Below are 17,706 nucleotides of genomic sequence, written 5' to 3' on the forward strand. Positions count from 1 at the left end.
CAAATCAAGTGTAAATCCACAATAACGTAACTGCATCGATCAACCAGAAATCATTCTACAGTTTATCGTAATACTGTTAACTTATACCCTTCCCCACTCTTAATTCTATATAGTTGTCATACCGCAATTAATTGCTTCATTAACTTGCACACGAATACATTCGACACTTTTCCAAGGCCGGTAGAAAATGGAAGCTAGCTTCAACTAGCATGTCCTATACCATCAATATCCCTTCACTGATCGATTGGACTATCATGGCACATTCAAATGATATCACCGTGACTGATTAGATTTTGAGCTAGAAGATGTCGAAGTGCTCCCCAAACCATCTGCCAACCGTCGCTGTGAAATCTGCCGGTTTCATCCTGGAATGTTTACATCACTCCTCACTTACCTGTCTCCTACACTCTCGCACTCCGATATACCCTATCCTATGAGAACTGGTAACATTCTTGCAATGCGCCCCCCCCCCCCAATAACCTTCTCTATGGTCACTCAGGAGTTTCTATGACCCCTTAAATAACATTCACTGGTTTATTTCGTCATCTTCAAGATCCAGGCATTAAAAATAATGATGATGTTGTTTGAAAATATGCGAAGGAGTCACTTTATGGAGGAGGTTCATTTATGACTATATCAGACGTATCATTCTGTTCTTTTCCTTTATTTTAAGCGCAATGAGCACTTTTTGGGCAGTTACTCGTTTCCTGGAGTGGCGCTATATAAATCTACATTGTTAATATTATTATTATTATTAATAATAATAATAATAATAATAATAATAATAATAATAATAATAATAATAATAATAATAATAATAATAATATTATTATTATTATTATTATTATTATTATTATTATTATTATTATTATTATTATTGTTAATACTACTAATATTATTATTATTTATTATTATTATTATTATTAATATTACTAATGTTGTTGTTGTTGTTGTTCTTATTATTGTAATTTACACTACTATAATATCTGACTGCTATAATATTGTCACGGTCCTGTACCGTACACCTGTGTAAATTGTTTTCTTTTCATTTCAACAGAGGGCGCTGTTTTCCTGGGGTGGTGTGACATTGGAACTCAAACTTGTACGATATCGTAACCCGACTCATAATGAATTAGACGGAGGATGTTGTGATCTTTTCTGCTGGGACCACTGTGATAACCGCTTTGTTATCTGTGTACACCGAACTGGAAGGTCAGTCAGTCACGTGACTCACGTCCTCTCTCCACCTCTCCCTCTCTCTCTTTCTCAGGATGAAATTTGTGCGTTGCCAACCGATTCTCACAGAGATTAAAGTAACTACTGTAAATCTGAAAACTTTGCCTCACAGTTAAAACTGGATTGTGCTGACAAATTAGCATGTGTTATTAGGATTACAGTAAGAACTGACGATATGTGTAATCCCAACAAATCCCAAAACTGGATGTGTTGGGATAACACATATACTCAGTAATCCTAATAGCACATTCTACCGATTTATAGCACGATCCAGTTTTACTTTGGTATAAAACTTTCAGATTTACAAAAGTAGTAACTGTGTTCTCTGTGTGTATCGGGTGGGGTTGCAAACTAGCGGATAAACGGCTTGTAATTTTTACACTGATATTTAGAAACCTCCCTCAGTCCGCATTCATTATTACGATCACATTATTTTAATACTAACCAGCAATGCCGTATATCTGGATCACCGATGTATGGACCGAACCGTGTGAAGGGATTGGACTACATCCCCACATCGAGATCAGACCCCCCCCCCCCCCCCACAAAGCCTTAACAAGATCATCTAAAACAATATTGTAAACTACGGATGCATCATTAGGCATCCAAACAAATATAGGATTGTAACAGAAAGTTTACGGACACAATAATGCTGATCTGTCATTCTAAGATCAACAAATATTTAATTTTGACTATATAGTTATTACGTTTTCATTACTCTGCATTTATTAGTTTTCTTCCTCTTTTTTCAGTACGATGAGTACTTCACATTGCACCTACAAAAAGGTTCAAACTGGTGTTATTTATGCCAGTGATGATGACTTTAATTTTCCTTCAACTCTACCATCAAATATCGCTAACCCAATTGTATTCGACATCGCCAGTTGGCAGGTAAGTAGAAACATAGACGTATATATGCCTCGGGTGGTGATGGGGTTGGGTGGGGTAAACGGTGATTTTGCTAAAGTGATAGACAGTGTTTTACCTCAACCGGTGATGCTGTTCATTATGTTCTCCTTATCATGTTGCTCCACACTCTCTTAACTTTCCTCTAGGGTGGTGTACGAATTAAGATTGATGTATGGGATGAAGACAACAACGCCGACGATCACATTGATTTTTACGCCAGAAATATCAACATCAATCCAGCCAGAACGGAGAGTACAGCCAATTTCCTCTCTTACACACTTACGGGTCAAGGGACATCTGAGTAAGTGAACAAAGGCGGCAATTAGAATAATGCCCGTCCGTCCGTCCAAAAGAAAAAAAGTTCCTAATGCGACCTTATATGACGTTCTGCATCTTTGCAGTAACTCTCATTGTTTTCCCGGCTCAATGGTTAATTAGCATGAAATAAACTAAGTATTAGTGGTGTAATATCAGGAAGGCATTTAAGTAGTGAGATTACGCTACGAGAGCTGACTACATTGGCTCAAAACTACCGTGCTAATTTTCCACCTCTCCTAGCTCAAACTCTAATCTGTCATTGTGCGTTAATTGGCAAGTGCCAAGATGGTCATGATAGGTAGGCCATGTCGTTGAAAAGTTCTATCACCTAGAAACCTAGTGACGAATTCTGTGTGAAAGTCAATGGATCAGTGAATTGTGGGTACGACAGGATACGGCAACTGAGTTTAGTTTCGATGACTGTATGATCATAAACATTCATTGGGGAGGGGGGAGGGAATATGTCACGCACAATGGATAGTTAATGTATCGAAAGGGGACCTTCACCGGATCTCATACTTTCAAATGGATCTCATTTAACCGAAATCAAGAATCCTGTTGTTTTAATGTAGGGCAAATATAATATAACATAATCTAATTTTTAATATAACTTCCCCTCTTTTAAACACCGAACGGTTAGAACTTTGTCATCAGAATCATGTGGATACACTCAGCTCTGTTGAGATTATCTATCGAGCAGCATCGGATATATAACTTCGTCGTAGCTAGATGGGGGAGGGGGCGCTATTATAAAGGGAATACAGGAGTTGGCAGTCTATAATGTCATGGGAGTGGGGCGAAAGTCATGATGTCAGGGAATTGGGTGTCATTCCTATTATATAACTGGATATGGCAGTCTGCACTAATGAAGCGTCAACGGTGTCTGCCCATGTTTTAGAGGACTAGTTTGAAAATGTTATTGTGTAATGGAATTGCGGAGAGCGCCCTGGTGTAATGGAACTAGATTTCATCCCTTTTATATAACAGAATCAGGGTGTTAGGAGTAATGAAAGGCGACTGGTGTCTTCACTCATTTTAAAGGGCCCTTGTTGGAAATTTAGACTGGGCGGGAGTTCTCATGTGAATGGAAATTGGACGTGAGGCCTACTGGGAGAAACAGGTAATGCAATGTAGTCTTATGTTAGTTGCTATGTTATTACCGTTTTCATTTGTTTTTTGTTTTTTATTTTGATCCCCTGCAGAACAAATATCCAATTGAAAGCTTACTGTCAGAGTAATTACTATGGAAGTAATTGTAATACATACTGTGTACCCAGAGATAGCGATTCGAGCGGACATTATACCTGTAATTCACGAACTGGGGCCAAAATATGTAGACCGGGCTACAGAGGAGCTCTCTGCAAAATCGTAAGCAAAACATTCCAAAATTGAAACAATTTAGACAAATTGTGTAATTTTCCAAAATAACTTCACGTTTTTTTTTTCACATTCATTTTAACTTGCTTGGCATATGTATGGTTTTCCTCTTAACACATGTATTTCATGCATGCGACTGCTTTTATGTCGACAGTAAATTCCAACGATGAACACTGGTAACGTTTTCAAAAAAAGAAGGGCCTTTACGTGAAACATTGGGAGGGAGAAATCTGTCAGTTCTTAGAATGTCATTAATTTGCAAGTTGTGCTGTTCCCTATGAAAAATTTGGAACATTGCCTTAGCCCTCTAACGATCCCTATTATGTTCATTTCATAAATACCCAAATTGCCATCGTTTGCATCTTTTGAAATGTCAGACGTTAATATTTTCAGAGAATCCTGCATTATTGGCATTAAAAATGCAATAGAGTTGTGTGATCTTCTTTTCAAATTAAGAACTCTCTTCAGCCTTGCACTTACTTGATTTTTTTCAAGTACAGTCCATTATCTCATCCATTTGGAAAGAGCTAATAATGCTAACAATATATTACAAATGAAACTTTAGTTGTATTTCTTAACTAATAATGCTGACCTTAATATTACAAATGAAACTTTAGTTCTATTTTCTAACTAATAATGCTGACATTATATTACAAATGAAACTTTAATTCTATTTTCTTTTCTTTCTGTTGGGTTTCTTTTGCAACAAAGTCGTTTCGTGATTTCAACTTTCACATGAACGGATTGAACACATTAGGATTGAAGAATTAAGAAAACTATTAATATCCGTTGACAGTTTTAAGTCTTAAACGACACCGAGTAAACTCCCAAATCAGAAGTAATTATTGTATGCATCGGTTCCGTGTTAGCCGGCACGATGTGTAACAGACATATGGTTAAACTATGATTTTGTATATATATATATATATATATATATATATATATATATATATACATATGGAAGAATATAAATTAAGTTTTGAATTCATCTCGAACGAGTCAACTTTAAATACGAAAGAATGAATTTATGCAAACGTGTTTCCTTTTACATAGAATATTAATGAATGTGAATCAACACCTTGTCAAAATGGCGGAGAATGTACAGATGGTAGAAATTCCTTCTCATGTACGTGTTTGGCGGGAACCTCAGGTAAGAGAGATATAGAGTTAAAGGCAATATTGCCCCCATATCAATCTATGAATTTATTCTTATGTGCATAGAGATGATGTCGGTAAGTTTTGGCCAAGTCGTGATTGGGTGGCTGTTTTTCAACTCCCAAAATGGCGTTATTTTTCCACACTCGAATAGTTCGTAATACGTCGTATATTCGTTACCCATAGTGACGCAGTATTCTATAACACCGTCTATAATAAACAAAATGAACATACATGGTCTTGTTCAGGAACTTGTGATAGGTATCAAGTCATCATGTCTCCTTATTTGTCAAAACGAGTCTTCATTATGAAACAGGCTAACTTATTAAATAATGACTTTCAATAAGTCAACTAGTACACTGAAATTGACATTTCTCGCATAGTTTCCATCGAAAATTTTGTTAACCGATCTGAATGTCATTAAAACAGAAAAGAGAAAAGAAAATGATTATCAGAGTCAAACTGGAATCACAAATCTGTAATAAGCGTATAGTCAAAGATTCACAATATTATATTCAATTGAATAATGAATATCTTATTTTTGTGATAATCGATACATTTGGTACAAAATTGTCTGAAATAACAGAGCAAACCTTAAGTGCTTGTGCAATTTTTTTTTTGTGGGTGTTTTATTGCTATTTTTCGTCCTCTTTGTTAAAAGGTAACCTATGCCAAATGAATTTTGACGATTGTGCGAGTCAGCCATGCCAACATCAAGCGACATGTGTCGATCAAATCAACGGTTACCAATGTCTATGCCAAGTTGGATACACTGGCCGCACTTGTGAAATTGACGTAGACGAATGTTCTAGTAATCCATGTCAAAATAGAGCGACATGCCTGGATCAGGTTGATGGATACTTTTGCGAATGTTCACCAGGTTTTGAAGGAGTTACTTGTGACATCGATACTGACGAATGCGCTAGTGGTCCCTGTAGTAATGGCGCGACTTGCACCGATGGTTTAGCAGGTTTCGGCTGTTTATGTATCGAAGGCTACACTGGTGACACCTGTGAGATCAATATTGACGACTGTCATACCATGCCATGCCATAACGGTGCAACGTGCGTCGATCTAGTCAATGGCTTTGTTTGTGAATGTGCAGGTGGTTACACGGGGCTAACGTGTCTCGAGGATATTGACTGGTGTGTTAGTGGTCCATGTCAAAATAATGCCACTTGTTCGGATGGCATTCTTAATGTGACATGTACTTGTTCTTCTGGATACGAAGGCGAATTCTGTGAGATGGAAACTGACGAATGTATCAGTCAGCCCTGTCAAAATAACGCCACCTGCATCGATGAAGTGAACCGATATACGTGTAGTTGTCTCGATGGGTATGAGGGCGTTGATTGTGAACAAAACGTTAATGAATGTGCCAGTTCACCTTGTCAAAATTCTGGAACCTGCGTCGATCAGATTGCGTCATTCCAATGCAGTTGTATCCCCGGTATAACTGGTCCAATGTGTGAGGTAGATGTAAACGAGTGTTTCAGCGACCCGTGTCTTAATGGAGCTACATGTGTTGATGACATTGATCGGTTTCAGTGCTTATGTCCGATTGCTTATGTCGGGGCTCGTTGTGAATCAGAGAGGGATGAATGTTCCAGTTCGCCGTGCCTGAATGCAGGTACCTGCATTGATCTGCTTGGAGCTTACCGTTGCGAATGTCCAGTAGGTTACGTTGGTATCAACTGTGAACTGGATTTTAATGAATGCGATAGCGCGCCGTGTCTCAATAATGCAACATGCTTGGATCTTATAAATGGCTACTCTTGTTCATGCGCTGGTGGGTTTAAAGGTTTGTTATGCGAAACGGAAATAAACGAATGTTATAGCAGTCCTTGCCAATATTCAAGTACGTGTGTGGATTTGATCGATGGCTTTCGCTGCGATTGCGTGGCAGGCTATCATGGAGTCTACTGTGAAACTGACAGAGACGAGTGTGCAAGCAACCCATGTGCTAACGGAGCAGGTTGCATAGATAATCTGAATGGGTACTACTGCACATGTCTGCCAGGGTATACGGGAGAACATTGCGAAGAAGATATTAATGAATGTGAGAGCTCCCCTTGCTTGAACGGTGGAAGTTGTCAAGATCTGGTCAATGGTTTCTCGTGTGAGTGTCCGTCATGCACGTCCTTACCTTTATGCGAGGTATCATTTGCAGAATGCCAGTGTTTCCCTTGCACAAATGGATCCACTTGTCAACAAACGAGCACTGGACCAGTCTGCCTATGTTCGGAGGGTTTTAATGGCACGTACTGTGAAGTAGAAATTGACGAATGTGCCAGCGAACCTTGTGCGAACAATGCCACGTGCGACGATCTTGTTGGAGGGTTTGTCTGTAGTTGCCAACCCGGTTTTGAAGGCATCACATGCAGTGAAGAAATCGATGAGTGTGTAAGCTTTCCGTGTAGGAATGGCGGTTCCTGCAACGACCATTTGAATGGCTACTACTGCACATGCGCTGAAGGGTATTCTGGTACAACATGTCAAGAGGACGTCGCTGAATGTCAAGGGTCACCTTGTCAACATAGCGGTACCTGTGTGGAAAAGTTTGGATCTTTCTTGTGTGAATGCGTCATTGGTTTCCAAGGTAACGTTTGTCAGACCGAAGTTAATGAATGTGAGAGCAACCCTTGTCTGAACGGCGGCGTATGTACTGATGTCATCGGAGGATATATATGCGTTTGCCAGAGTGGCTACGGGGGTGGAAACTGCGAAAACGATATCGATGAGTGCAAGGCGAATACGACGTGTCTTAATTCTGGAACTTGTATTAACACCCCAGGAGGATTTACTTGTATATGCACAGAGATATATACAGGTAGACAATGTGAAAACTTCATTCCCGTAGATGCGTGCTGGAGCAGTCCATGTCTAAACAATGGAACGTGTCTTGTAGATACACCTGGAGATAAACTGACCTACAGATGTGAATGCCACCAAGGTTTCACTGGTCAAAATTGCGATGAAGATGTACTTGAATGTGCCAGTAACCCTTGCCTGAATAACGGCCAGTGTATCGAAGGTTTCAACGGGTTTGAGTGCATCTGTGATTTTGGGTTCAGCGGTGTCGTGTGTGAACCTACTAATGTTTGTGAGAGTTCACCATGCATGAATGGTGCGACCTGCACGGATGGCGTTGACGGGTACATCTGCAAGTGCGTCGAGGGATTCGAAGGAGAAACGTGTTCGATAAACGTCGATGATTGTGGTATCAATCAACCTTGCGTGAACGGCCATTGTGTAGACTTGATCAACGGTTACACATGCGAGTGTGACAAAGGCTTCACAGGTGTAAATTGCTCAGAGCTAGTAGATCCATGTTCGACAGGGCCATGTTTCGATCCAACGGATATATGTCTAAGTGCCCTTGGTAGCTACGTATGTCTTCCAGCAACAACGGAACCAGTGACGACGTCGACCACATTTTGTCGTCAAGGTACTTGCAGAAATGGTGGAACGTGCGTGGAGGGTTTGAACGATATAAGGTGAGTGTACTATATCTTGTGCGATTTATACAAAGCACAATGATAACAATTATTGATCAAGTTATAGCAAAATGTTGTGTAAAATAGTAAACACGAAGAAAACAACCTCATTTTACAATGCAAATAGCCTACCATTCACTCTTATTGTCGAGTGTCAAGATTGCCAACTGATGGCAAATAACTATGGAAAGATGTATATGTGGTGTTCTCTCCTAATCATTAATAAGTTATTTTAACAGATTTTATCAAGTTTATAAAAATAGGCTGAAGATTGATTACATTATTTTTGCTAGAAAAGATTGCTTCATATGCAAACATTCCATCCATTAGCCAGTTAGCTATTCATGAAAATTTCATGATATCTTTCATTTGGCTATGGATGCATGTGAAAATATTGACTAAACTATTATTTTGTATTCGAAAATGTGTACATTAAATCGATAATCTGAGGGGATATTTGAAAATATTAAAATATGTTTTCGTCAGTATTTGTTATATTGTTCAACACTATAATATTGAATTCGTACAAGTGCATGCTGTTGCTGACATTTTCTGGCAAGGAAATGCGTTATGAATGTTGCTTATGAAAACTTCATTGTAGTTGTCACGTTTTCAAAAAAATTCGGATTTATATTAATATTTCTTCCATTAATTATCTTATATTCACAGCTGTGTCTGCCATCCAGGGTTTACAGGTCACGTGTGTGAAACAACACTCAGGCTTAATCCTTGCAGTTCGTCGCCGTGTGTCCATGGGGGCTGCAAACAAGTTCAAGCTAATGAAAGTGACATTAATTACGAATGTGTTTGCGATGCGGGCTATGCGGGCATACGTTGTCACATTGGTAATTCCTTTATATGCAAGTTATCATCTATTTAACACATTATGAAGTGTTAAATAGATGACTCATTATACAGCGATATCATCTTCACTGTACCAAACAGAAAATAATGTCATAAGACAACAATAGACATTTATTTGACTCGTATCTCACCTGTGTTCTCTCATGTTATGCACTTCCCCATCTGCCTCACTCTAGTCCTTTGAAAGTGGGTCAACGAGGCAGCAATGCTAAAACGTTAATTTCGGCAGGTTAGATGAGGAGTTGCATGATTTAAGAAGAGACAGATAAGTATCGTTATTCGTAAATAAAAAAAAACCTGTAAATGTAGTGACATCTCACCTTTGATAAATTCTCTATATAGAGTAGAGATGTAACATGGGTTACACTAGTGGCTCGTTAGAGAGCTATTCCGGCAGGAGACAATGTTACACACATTTGGAGAAGAAAAAATCTCAGTGTTAGTTGAAACACCATCGCAATATCTTGTCCCTTACTCAAGATTTGATTGATTGTAACCTATGTTGGCTGGCTAAACCCTCGATTTGTTCCCCGGAGTTGATTAAGGTGATCTGTGATGTCATGTCATGTCATGCCATGCCATGTCATGTCATGTCATATGTCATGTGATGGCGGCAAATGGTCTCCTTTTCTTTTCTCTATTATAATTTTCTTTGTTGCTTTAGCATCGAAACTGATACATTTTGGAGAAGTTGCTAAGCTGTCAAGGTTCTCTGTGTTTGAAATTTCATCAAAATGCAACATTTTGGAGTAAATATAATTTCTTGTGTGAATAATAATAAAGATTAAGACAAAATATATATTTCAGCTGAATTGCCACGATGACATCATTCACGGTGCTGTTGCCAGATGCATTCAAAAAATATTACCAAATCATTCAAAAATCATATATTTGCCATACAAAATGTTATGAATATGTGCTTTTGGCTTTAATATACAGAAAATTTCCAGCATTAAGCATTAAACTTTAGCTACCGGGACATCCCTTGAAGGCATCGGATCATGAACCATACTTTGAATTCGATTTTCACCTTCCTTGTAAAAAATTTAACCAGATCGTACTCATTTCTACCTCCTCACATTTCAGATCTTTCCATATCCCAATCATATTTGGATTTGACGAAAAGCCCACAAGATGTTAAAGATTTCGAAAACAAGTTAGAATTTTTACTGCAAGAGAAAAAACTGCAGAAGAGAAGTATACGACAAGTTGATGTAACCATTACTGGTGGCGAAGAGCAAACATCTCAACAAGATGGGTGAGAAAACATGCATGCTCAAGGACAACGTTATTGCCCCCTCCCCCTCCCCTCCCCTTCCCCTTCCCCTTCCCCTTCCCCTCCCCTTCCCCAACTTATGACAGCAGTGCCAGTAATGGTCTGTTGTTGTGGTTAATTCTTGTACACAGTTGGTACCATAAATGAACTTGAAGCAAACAGGTGTAATGTCATAGTTGCAAGCCAAAATCAAAATGTTTTACATTTTTGCTTTAACCTTGAATTGGACAGGGTTCCATAAACTTGCTTTAGTGATTTGTAGTATTCAACACCTCAGTGACTGTTGTTTTATATTATGTTAATGCATCCCCAATTTTGAAGAATACAGTTGCATATACATTTTAAAGAAATATTAAAAAAACAGTACAGTCCTAGTGGTATTGTCTAATATATGTTGCTGAAAGTGAAGTCTAATTATAATCTTTAGATATGATGAATCGGTTTTCATTTGATTCCCTTCAAGAATACACTTTATGGTTCCAAGACGAAATAAACCAATGCACATCCCGTTAGTTAACTATATAATAAACGCCAAACTTGGGACGGTTTTGTGACTATTTTCGTGTTTATATTACTTGTAGAGCTCAGTTTTATCAAGTATCACTCGTCGTTGAAGAAGATGGGAAACCTCTCACCTCATCTGAGGTTGACAAAAAATTGGATGTGAGCGATAAGGTATGGTCTACAGTTATGCATCCATACGAGAGATTTAAAGACGCACCACTTGCTGCCGGGAATACGGGACAAAATAATAAGGTTGGTGGTCTGTTTCATGGTTGCCGTCTTCACGAGAAATTTTCATGTCTGAAATTCTTTTTAATTAAAAAATTCTGTCATAATTGCATCCAAAAGTTGCAAATGTTTCTTATGTATTGTGAGTTCGATTGTTCAAACTTATCAGTGGTAAGTTGCATTTTTGGAGTTCATTTATTGTTCGAATGGGGTTTTAATGGTACAAGGTCTTAGAGTTCGAGTCGCAGCATGAGGGATGTAGCTGTCTGTAAAATCTTTATTGAGCAACGTGACGGCTTGTTAGTTTTATTCAAGACAATGTCTACATTTGTAATATTGACTTATTTCCTTTAAAAGCTATCATAATGTATCAAAACTTGTCAACACCATCGTACGAGATAAACAAGCAAAGTAATTGCACACTGTGGAACGTTTATGCATATAAATAAAATGAAAAGTAACCCAAAAGCTGCCTTTTGGAAGGAATAAAAGCCAGCTTCCTTTCATTGTTCAGCTTGAGAGAGGTTTGTATTTACAAGTCTTTCATTTGTTGTCATTCAGAAGATCCATGGTTTGATCAAAATCTAAAGATGATGCCGTGAATGTATTGAAATTCTCGCTTTATTCCTTATCATATTACATGACGGTTACATTTATAACATCAATCATTAAAATATTGCCGGATATATCTACCTTGCTACTGAATATATGGACTGATGTAATGCCACTGTTTAATTTCGTTCTACGAAAAATACAAAGATGAAAATATCACAAAAGGATTTCAACCCTTGACAAGACGTTTACTATTCTCCCTCGTCCACAGGGCTATAAATGTTAGTGAATTAACCTAAACCAATGTCCCTGGAAAAGGAAACACAAGCAGCTTTCTTTTGTCTGTACTAAAGGTCCGATTTCAATGATTGAAGTGGATCGAAACCTCGACTTATACTATTGTCTTTCACACAGGGTTGGTTTTCGCAGAACTGGTACTGGCTTCTTCCCGGAACGATGGCAGTCTTGTTGTTAGGGTGGCTTTGTTTCGTTGTGTGGAAGCAATCACAGAAGAGGTTTGTGGTGGTGCCAATATGATCTATCTAATAGCAATAAATGCGTTGTATATGTGAGTGAATAGAAGGAATATTTCTGCATGGACGAAAGACAACACTGTCTATCACCGGGCAACACCGCCGCCATCTCACTCAAATCATACCCCATCATGCCTTTCATCTTCAATCTGTGATATCAATATCTATTATACTTTTGAACATATATGATTGGTATAAAAAGATGAATCATATTCAGATTCTTTAAATCATATAAAAGACAGTATTAACTAAGTCTGAGATGTATAAGTATTTTTAAGTACTTTTTCGTTGTAGAGATATACGCTCTAAAGCATTGTGCAATGTTTATTTTATATACAAACGTGTATTATCAAATAATCTTCGATGTGGACATGGACTAAACGTCGGCAACAAAAAATGTCAGCAACAAATATTTTGGTTTCACCAAATTTTAAAATGATGTCAAAAATCTTGAATAATGGCTTGACCTCGTTAAGATATATTGCTCGATGTTTGATCCTGTATGATTACATAACTTCATCAGGTAAAATAGTCATTTCATTGGTAGTAAAGTCTTATTTTCATTATTGATAAAACGCGAAAGCCATTTTGATTTGCTGCCCAAATGTCACATCACAAATTACTTCTCAATGTAGGCTACTTAAAGATTATGCAGTGTCACAACTACTAAAAGACACGAGATGAACCAATCGTTTCCTTTGTACTTGTTCTTTATGAAGATATCCGAATGAACCTAATAATAAAAAGCACTTTTGGCAATGTGCTATACCTTTTCCCCTAAAATGTGTGACTGACGTTCTTGTTAACATTTTATACTATAGATTCAGATCCTTAGTATGCATGATGAAATGCTTCAAACCCCTTTTACCATGCAGACATTTTCCTACGCTCCTGACATTTGCAATGCTTTCTTAACGCATTCCAGTCATTTTAATCAAGAAGTTCATATAATAATACTATGTATAGGCCTATGTGTATTGTGTATGTATCATCTAAGTAATCATTTTACGATCCAACAGAAGTTGGTTGACATCTGAACAAGAACATAACTGGAAGCATGCAACCCATCAAGATAATATTCGTGAGAGGAAGAGGAATGGAGTCTTGGCATATAGATGTGCATGCGTGCGGTGCGTGTGCGTGTGTGTGCGCGCTCATGCATGCACGTATGGTTGGGGATATACAAGTTCTCTTCTAGTGTAAGAGGTTAAAAGCATATATAGATATGTTTACTACAGTTTTGCAGCCTTTGGAAGGAGAAGAATATATTCAATTTAGGAAATAGAAGTCCCAGACCACTACTGTCCATCCTGTTTCACTCAATAATCACATGATTTTTATCAAGATGATATCAAAGTCGCTTAGCTTTTCTGTTTATCCTCTGTTAAGTAACTCCCCAGCTTACTCCGTCGTAACTTTCATACAAAAGCAGTATTTATTTTGTTTCTTACCCTTTGTTGTATTTCTTTTCGCAGAGGATTAACGCGTTTACAAATAGACTACGTCGATGCAAGCAACCGAAGCTCAACGGTTTTCTCAAATCCCATTTATACTGCTAACTTCGGTGAGCAGCAGTTAGCGGACGTTATTACTGTTCAGACAGAACCCGATGCCGTAGACCATTTACTAGATGACACAAAACCAGATAAAACGACAAGTTTGACGACATTTACGGGAGAGAGTGAGGCATGAACGAAAAGTAGGGACGCACCTTGAAACTATATAGGTTACATGAGCGGGGCAGTTGATGGTATACCTTGGTAACCAAGGTAACCATTCCATTGGCCCGTCGAGAGTCCTTCTCGACACAACTGAGGATTAGTTCTCGACGATGAATAGGTTTTAACTTGCCCGGACTCTTGCACACAGTTTTGTCTTGACGAAAAAAAAAATTGCTGTAAGAACAACTTGAGTTATGTGCAAACTTCTGAAATCAAAATTATGTCTGAATGGTCCAAAAGAGAAGAAATATTTTGTTGCTATCTCTGGTGGGTGGGTGGTATAGGCAGAAGAGGCAAGTGCCTGGGGTGTTGGGAAGGGGAACCAGAGTTCTTTGGGCCGCCTTTGAGATTCTAGGTTAGAGTTGCCTCCTTGACCGAACACATCCAGACAGGAAGTATCCCAAATTCCTATTTTTGAGCTGTTGATACGAATCTTCAACAGCTTTAGGGAGGAATAATCATATTGGAGCCTTAGGACCACATGGGGCCCAAAATGTTTCAATCCGGCGCTAGATGGGAAATTTTAACATTGAAATGTGGTGCATGGTTAACACAGTACTTTTTCAATGCAAGGGGATATTTTGAAACATTGCCAAGTACTGATCAAATTTGAATCGGGATGATTTAGGGAGACATGAAAGTTTCGTCATTTGTAACACATAAACCAGTCATTTTTCCTGGTTTTTCTTTCTCAGACATCAGCTTTGTTTATAGTCATTAAGACATTAATTCGTTAAAGTGGGCTTGTAATACGAGACGTCTTTCTTCAGATTATTTCAATTTTATCGGTATATATGACGTAACAAACGTTCCTTCGTTTAGTTTTTCTTTTTAAATAATAACTCTAAAGAGTGACGTTTGCTATTGATTTTGTTCACATTTCATAAACTAGTGCTTTCTATTTACTCTTCAATACCGTCCTTGTAATGAAAATTGATCAAAATGAATAATGATATGATGCTAATATAATCCGCTAACTAACGACCACTTCTGCTTACAACTATCATAGGATCACCAGGCATATATGATTTTTACAGTAACCTGTATGCGAACGTTATGGTTGTTTTGAGGAAAATGTAATTTGGTGTAAAGGATTCGAAAGAATCAATGTTAAGTAATTCATTTGATGAGATTTTTTTATATTACTCAGGACGGTTAAAAGTTCGATGTAGGAGGGGTTCTTGAATCTTCAGGTATAATATTTTGGGGGTATTGCAAAAGCTGCCATATGGCCGAGAAAACTACTAGCTGTTGAATGTTTACCGTTTCTTTGTAAATGTTCTCATGTATTGTAAAATAAATGAATCAATTATTATTTTAAACTTATACAGTTTTCTTGGTGATGAATGAAAGGGACTTGCTGGATTATTAATATACCGTCATTATTGACAAATTCAAAACTGGTCAGACATAAAATTGGAAAATTTATTTGCATATCGTTAAAACAAGATAGGTTGTTTTAGAAATAATTTGTTATCGAAAATATTTCTGCCAATTTACAGTTTTCTCAACTAGTCTTACGACAAATATTCCATTTTTATTTTCTCTTTTTACCATTTTCTCATTCGTCAATTTTGATTTATTTGTATGTTTCTTCTTCTTCAATTGTAGAAAGAAGAAAACTTAATTCTCATTCCCATATCATGCTTATCTATTGACAGTTTCGTTCAATTATATAGGTCTGCTTTGGTCTGACATATAGGCTTATCGTTATGACCACAAGCTCATCTATTCCAAATGGCGGCGCTAAGGGGGCATGGGAATATTCCATCAATACCCCCCCCCCCAACCAACCAGGTTTACCCCAGTCGGCTGCGGCAATTCAACTGAAACTCTCCCCCCTTACGTCTACATTTCGCAGATTTTTGGGTATTACTTAGACTTACAAAATGATAGCTCTTCTTCTCCACCGGGGCTTTGAAATACGTTCTTATGAAACTGGATTCCTCTCTGAAATGTGTTTCCGCTGGTTAAGGTAAATTAAAATAAGTTAAAAACGAACTCTAGCTGAAATACACCACAACTAAAGTCTCCAGGAACCCGCCCACCCCCCCCCCCCCCGCCAAACTTTCCTCTTTCCCATTTCTGATATATAACATACAATACATTTGTGTATTCAAGTCGCTACAATATCGAGCAAGAAATATATCCCTGGACACACAGTAACTATGGGGCCCTGAGATAAATTCCAGAGATTTTTTTGGGCCCCTGCGCTCCCAGCCAATAACAGTTGACGATGCCGCTTTTGTTGTTCAACAAGTCAGTACAGTCGGTCGCAAAAGAGCAAGACGGTCTCGAAATCAGAATCGTCTTGTCAAAAAGTGACTATGAGCCCCCTATTATTTTGAATTTCGAAATTCATAAAAAAAAATTAAAAAAAACTACACTTATATATGAATCGGGGTTGGGGGGGGGTCACAAATGATGCACATACAACGATTTGCACTTTGCATTTTAATTGGATGGGAGATATACACATACCTCTGCAAAAGTGAATTAAAATTTTGATAGTTTGTAAATACCAAGATTTTACTTACTGAAAACTGTAAATAAAATATACCACTAAAATTAAATAAACTGCTATGTCTCGTGTCATGTCTGTACGTTTTTGGTTTCGATGATAATCGTAACCTATGCACTCATGATGGCGTATGTGTGTGTATGAGCGTGTGAGTGCGTTTATGTCGCCCAGCTTGTAAACACGATATCTCAAGAAGGGTAGGTCAGACCATTTTCATATTCAGTGTGTAGTACCACATTAAGTACAAGAGGCCTATTGTTTTTGGTGGAGGTCGAAAGCCATTTGGGGTCACCAGGGGTCAAAGTGAGTAAACCTCATAAACACTATATCGCAAGAAGGGAATCATGGGCAGACCTCATTTTTAGTGTGTAGGAGTACCACATTGTGTAAAAGAAGCCTATTGTATTTGGTGGACGGCAAAGATCGTTTGCGGTCACGAGGGGTCAAATTGTGAAAACTTTGTAATCACGATATCTCAATACTGAAAGCTTGAGCCGACCTCTTATTTAGTGTGTAGAAGTACCACATTGAGTTAAAGAAGCCTATTGTTTTTGGTGGAGGTCAGAGGTCATCAGAGGTCAAATCTTGAAACCCTTGTAAACATGTACACCCTCACCATACATTACATCAGATTCATGAAGAAAACTGCTCGTGTTACATCATCAAAACCACAATGCATTTTGCATTCTGGTTTTAATGGTCATCGTATCAGTGGGTTCTTTGAGATGACAGAGGAATACACAAAAGTGATGGACTTAGATTTGGGTGTAAACCAGGCATGTGCCACAACCAAAATGTGCCCCCTTTTTGATTCCTTGCCCGAATGTGATGGATGGTGATGTGATGGTGATTGCGCGTGTATGCGTGTGTGTGTGTGACGCCTCGCTTGTAAACACGATATCTCAAGAAGGGAAGCTTGGACCAATCTAATACTTGGTTCACATGAGTACCACATTGAGTAAAAGAACCCTATTGTTTTGTGGGGAGGTCAAAGGTCATCTCGGGTCACCAGGGG

The 17,706-nt window shown here is 38.2% G+C and overlaps 1 protein-coding gene across 1 annotated transcript in view; it reads left to right on the forward strand.

Moving 5' to 3' along the window:
• The window catches only part of LOC139966490 (uncharacterized), a 29,923-nt gene extending 13,176 nt beyond the window's left edge, over positions 1-16,747 (forward strand). The window contains exons 2-12 of the mRNA XM_071969551.1: positions 1,058-1,212; positions 1,989-2,127; positions 2,292-2,446; positions 3,666-3,831; positions 4,894-4,990; positions 5,657-8,492; positions 9,162-9,337; positions 10,443-10,614; positions 11,214-11,388; positions 12,331-12,431; positions 13,925-16,747. Coding sequence (XP_071825652.1) covers positions 1,058-1,212; positions 1,989-2,127; positions 2,292-2,446; positions 3,666-3,831; positions 4,894-4,990; positions 5,657-8,492; positions 9,162-9,337; positions 10,443-10,614; positions 11,214-11,388; positions 12,331-12,431; positions 13,925-14,141 — 4,389 coding nt within the window. The 3' untranslated portion in view covers positions 14,142-16,747. The remainder of the gene's footprint in view (positions 1-1,057; positions 1,213-1,988; positions 2,128-2,291; positions 2,447-3,665; positions 3,832-4,893; positions 4,991-5,656; positions 8,493-9,161; positions 9,338-10,442; positions 10,615-11,213; positions 11,389-12,330; positions 12,432-13,924) is intronic.
• The last annotated feature ends 959 nt before the right edge of the window (positions 16,748-17,706 follow it).

Source organism: Apostichopus japonicus, chromosome 4 (genome assembly GCF_037975245.1).
Source record: "Apostichopus japonicus isolate 1M-3 chromosome 4, ASM3797524v1, whole genome shotgun sequence".
Lineage (NCBI taxonomy): Eukaryota > Metazoa > Echinodermata > Holothuroidea > Aspidochirotida > Stichopodidae > Apostichopus > Apostichopus japonicus.